This window comes from Gekko japonicus, unplaced genomic scaffold, assembly GCF_001447785.1.
Source record: "Gekko japonicus isolate JY-2015 unplaced genomic scaffold, Gekko_japonicus_V1.1 scaffold381, whole genome shotgun sequence".
In the NCBI taxonomy this organism is placed as follows: Eukaryota; Metazoa; Chordata; class Lepidosauria; order Squamata; family Gekkonidae; genus Gekko; species Gekko japonicus.
The window spans coordinates 142,745-147,227 of NW_015172016.1; the positions used below are offsets into that span (position 1 = coordinate 142,745).

At 48.7% G+C, this 4,483-nt stretch overlaps 1 protein-coding gene across 2 annotated transcripts in view; it reads right to left on the reverse strand.

The window, feature by feature from the left end:
* VSTM2A (V-set and transmembrane domain containing 2A) overlaps positions 1-4,432 on the reverse strand; it is a 49,341-nt gene extending 44,909 nt beyond the window's left edge. For both annotated transcript variants that reach the window (XM_015420421.1, XM_015420422.1), the window contains exons 1-2: positions 4,354-4,432; positions 2,047-2,213 (exon numbers count right to left, since the gene is read on the reverse strand). In XM_015420421.1, coding sequence (XP_015275907.1) covers positions 2,047-2,213; positions 4,354-4,432 — 246 coding nt within the window. The remainder of the gene's footprint in view (positions 1-2,046; positions 2,214-4,353) is intronic.
* Between the last annotated feature and the right edge of the window lie 51 nt (positions 4,433-4,483).

The following is a 4,483-nucleotide window of genomic DNA, read 5'->3' on the forward strand; positions in this document are numbered from 1 at the left end:
TCCCCTACCTCCTTTCCCTTGCCTGGGGAGGAACAGAGGGGCGAGGGGGAGGGGCCACTCCCTGCAGGAGAACCGCAGAGAGACGGAGCGTCAAACTAAACATCACAGTGTTAAAAGATTTTTTCTGGGAGCAGCAACATCAGGGAAATAACTCCCCCCAGCAGTTCTCATACAGGAAAATGGTCTTGTGGGGGGGGGGGAGGCGTTCCTCCTCTGTGGCACGTTCCAAGCCCCTTTGGGCTCTCTCTCTTTTTAAGGGAGCCATTCACCACCGCTGCTGTCTGGCTGCAGGGAGAACTGCAACGTTTAGTTCTGCTCTTTGTACCTTGATATTTGGGGATGGTGGAAACACAACCATCACCAACCAGTGCTGTGTGTGTGTGTGGGGGGGGGCTTTCCTCTCTGAACCAAATCTGAAGTCCAAATCAATTTCCTAGACATCCTGGAAATTAATTTGGTTACTACACATTAAAAAAAAACATAATTTCTTTAAGACTATTTGTTTAACTGCTTGGACATTTGCCAGAAGTGAGCAGGATTCTAAAGCCTTGGATGGAGAAGGCACTACCAGTGCAGAACAGTGGATTTTTGGAGGACCAATTGCATTGTGAGGAGGACATTAAAAATCAAGGGCTTCCTTCTCAGGGAAGAGTTGCGTGCTCATTGTGCCACCTGTCGGCAGGAAGGCGCTCTTCCCTGCTACAGCTAGTGAGTGAATGGCAAGGCTTGGAGGGGAAGCCGATTGGCTGAAATGTGGTATTTAATGCCTGTCGATACAGCCAGCCTTCCAAAACTGGGGCATCACATATAACGAGAGAGCAGGTCCCTATGCCTTTTGCTACCCGAAAACTGGATTCTGCAGCAATCCGGATATCTCAAAGGAATTCTTAGCACAGAAACTAGTGTGTGTGTGTGTGTGTGTGTGTGTGTGTGTGTGTGTGTGTGTGTGTTGGAGATAAGATTTTTAGAGATAATCAACGGATTGTTCAGCTGTGGATTGGAAAGGGAAAACAACAACAATGGCCTAGAAATCAATGATATTCTTTTTCTTTTCTTTCATTTTTTTTTAAGTAGGAAGAACTAAGATGGAATTGATACAACTGAGGCAAGGGAGTCCTGTCTGGTTTCTGTTGTTGTTTGGTTTGGGAAGCGAGACTAGTTAGTTTGTTGTCGGACTGGAGGAGCAAGACTAATTAGTTTGTGTTGGTGAACCTGCAAGAACGCAGGAGGAAATGAGATCCCCCGAAGGAGAAAAATTACAGCAAGCAGTGTCCTTAATGGGAGGACGACACAAGATCCTGTTCTCTGGAGGGTCTGCACATTTTAAAGTGATAAATACAATTGAATCCATTGTGAGAAACATATCTGCTTGTCTCTTGCCATGGGGAGGAAATGTTTCCTTAGTAAGGCAGGCATGACCCAAACACCCGCATTTCTTGGGCTGCGACCAGTGTTCCCTCTAAGCTGAGTTAGTGTGAGCTAGCTCACAGTTTTTCAGCCTCCGGCTCACACATTTTTGTGTTCTCTCAGGAAGGATGGCTCCAAAGCAAACTAATGTATGCAGTAGCCAAATTGCTTGCTCACAACTTTAATGCCACTAGCTCACAAAGTAGGACTTTTGCTCACAGGACTCCACAGCTTAGAGGGAACATTGGCTGCGACATTTCCCCAAACTGCACAACAGAGGGGCGCTTGGTCCCAGCCCCTCATGCTGCCTCTTTCTAGGTGGCTTCCTGCTGCAGTCCTCCTTAGGAGAATTTGCCTGGTCCCTTGATCCTCACTTTCTGCATGAACACATGAAGCTGCCGTACACTGAAGCAGACCCTGGGTCCATCAAAGTCAGTCTTGTGACTATTCAGACTGGCAATGGCTCTCCAGGGTCTTTCACATCACCTGCTCCCTGGTCCTTTTAACTGGAAATGCTGCTGGGGGTTGTGCCTTTGATCTTCTGCATGCCAAGCAGATGCTCTGCCACTGAGCCATGGCCCCTCCCACGCTTTGGGGTGGTTAGTTTTCATAGGATTTTTAGGGACAGCAAACGGGTACCTGAGTGCCTGTCACCTCAGCTCCAGGTTCTTGGTCCTCGGCTGCCCGCAGAAACCACCACTGGATTTCCAGATACACGGAGGCAGAGCCGCTCTGGAATGCACAAGACATCTCCACGTTCTGCCCCTCAGTGGCTGTGACATTTCGAGGGAACTCAGTAAATTTGGCTGCAAGAGAAGAGCAGGTCTTAATGGGATTCCTGTTCCCCAGTTTTCCCCACCTTCCCCCCCCACTCACCTCCCTTCTCCACCCTTAATTTCTCTTTCTTTGATTGCAATCTCATGCACATTTACTTGGGGGTAGATTCCATTCTAGTCGGTAGGGTTTCCTTACAAATAAAGATGCACTGTATCAGTGAGGTGTTTCCTGAGTACATGGTGATATGGACTTCATATTAAAGTAAGTGCTTACAATTAACATCCATGCCTCCTCTTCCTCATTCTCATTCTCTTTTCACCCCCATGCATTTTTGCTGTGCATTCTTTCCCTGCCACCACCCCAATTTCTTCCTCCCCATTCTTTCTCATACTTGCATATATTGCCCAGTAAACCACTCAGGTCTGGCTAATGCCCCCCCCCATCTGCCCCCATCTCCTTTGGGTTTATGAAGTTACAGCTAATTAAACCTAAATATTCACTAGAAGGCAACATGCAGCATGCTGGCTTAAGGATTCAGGGGAAAACCATTTGGAAATTCAGACTCAGGTTTGTAGCATTTCATAGGTGAGGTAGATTAATAAATAGGATACAGCTAACAGGAATAGGCTTTTTGGGACGATCACTCATCTACAGAGTGTGTTCCGGTCATTATGTGTCATGATGCACACTTCACACTGAGTCCTGTCAGTTGCTTATTTTTGTTTTTCCCCCCTTACAGCATGAAGCCAAAGACAAGTTGCTGTTTCGGTCTAAGAGATTCAACAGCTAAGAACTGCTCCCCTCCTGAGTTAGATCGGAGCGCTTCCATGTGGCCACCCCTTCTGAACATGCAACACAGGACAGCATCTGACAGCACATTTCAGAACCCAGGGGTCTGCCTTAAGACAAGTCCTAATTGCCACAGCTTGCTGGGTGCACCTTCCCACTGGTACAGGGAACTTCATAGAAGGAGCACCATCCAGCCTAACAGTGTGAAGTCCTCAGTGAAAAAGACAAATATAATAAATAATATCATCTTCAGCCACAACAACTGACTTGAGTGACTGGGAAAGTCAGGGAGACTCACAGCCAGTTTCTCCACTTCCTTCCACTGTGTGTGGTTAAGAGCTGACACAGGGACTAGTCAAACAGCTGGATATGGAGATTTTATTCAAGGTACTAGATCAAAACCCGGAACTTGTAGCTGAGAACAAACCATATCAGCCCTGCCATTTTAGACAAATTACAAAACAGGGAGGAGAAAATGGGTTTCTGACACAGCCTTTCTGATGAAGGGAGCTTTCATTCTAGAAAACTCATCCCCCCCACCCCCCAAATCGTGTTGGTCTACGGTGCTCTTCGTTTTGAAGACTCTCCCCGTGTTTCTGTTTTGCCAAGTCTCTCCCACCCCCGCATTCCCAGTTTAACGGGTGACATGTATTCACTCTATCAAAGGGGTGTGTGTGTGTGTGATATTCCTGCATTCTCGGTCTGTCTCTTCCCCGCACCGGCTGCCTGCATGTAGACCAAACAAACAAGCGGCCGAGAGCCAGCAGCGTTTCCACGGCGGCGTCCGGTCTCGATGCGGCTTTCAGCGGGTAGCCCCGATAGGATCTCTCCGTGGTGCTGAAATGATGACTGCAGCCCTCGAACTCTCTTCTGCAGCGCGGGCGCTACTTGGAATGCAAGAGGCGCCCTCGACGACAAGCAAGGCTCGGAGATATGGGGGGAATGAGGTTGGAAGGCGGCGGGGGGTGGGGGGGAGATGACGAGGTTCTCCCAAAGACTTCACTGTTGAAGGGAGACGGGCGAAATTCATCTCCTTGACTCTGTGGTTGACGGAACGCTGAACAGAAGGGTTGAGCGCGGCAGCCTATTTACAGTCCGAATCTACATAACGCTGCCATCTCTTGAAGAAACCAACCCCAAAAACATTGTCCACAAATAACATCGCATCTCCCGATCCAGCGATGTCGTCTTCATGTTTACAAGCCCAGTGCAGTCATTGGCATTCACTTCAGGCGAACTTCTCCCTGTTTCTCGGGTGGCGGGGGATCTTTCAGTTCCACAGAACTATCCCCCCCCCATTGTGTCCCTTGCCCATAGCACCCCTCCCCGCGTGCACAAACCTCGTCCAATTTGGCCAAAAGAGGGGGGGGGGAGTCTTACCTTGAGAAGAAAGTCCTTGCTGAATATACAACACCGACAACACAAGGAATCCAACATAAGCCCAAAAGATCCCCATCATTCCAGAGCGAGAGGGAGTGAAAAGTCACATCAGGGTAATGCCGGGGGGGGG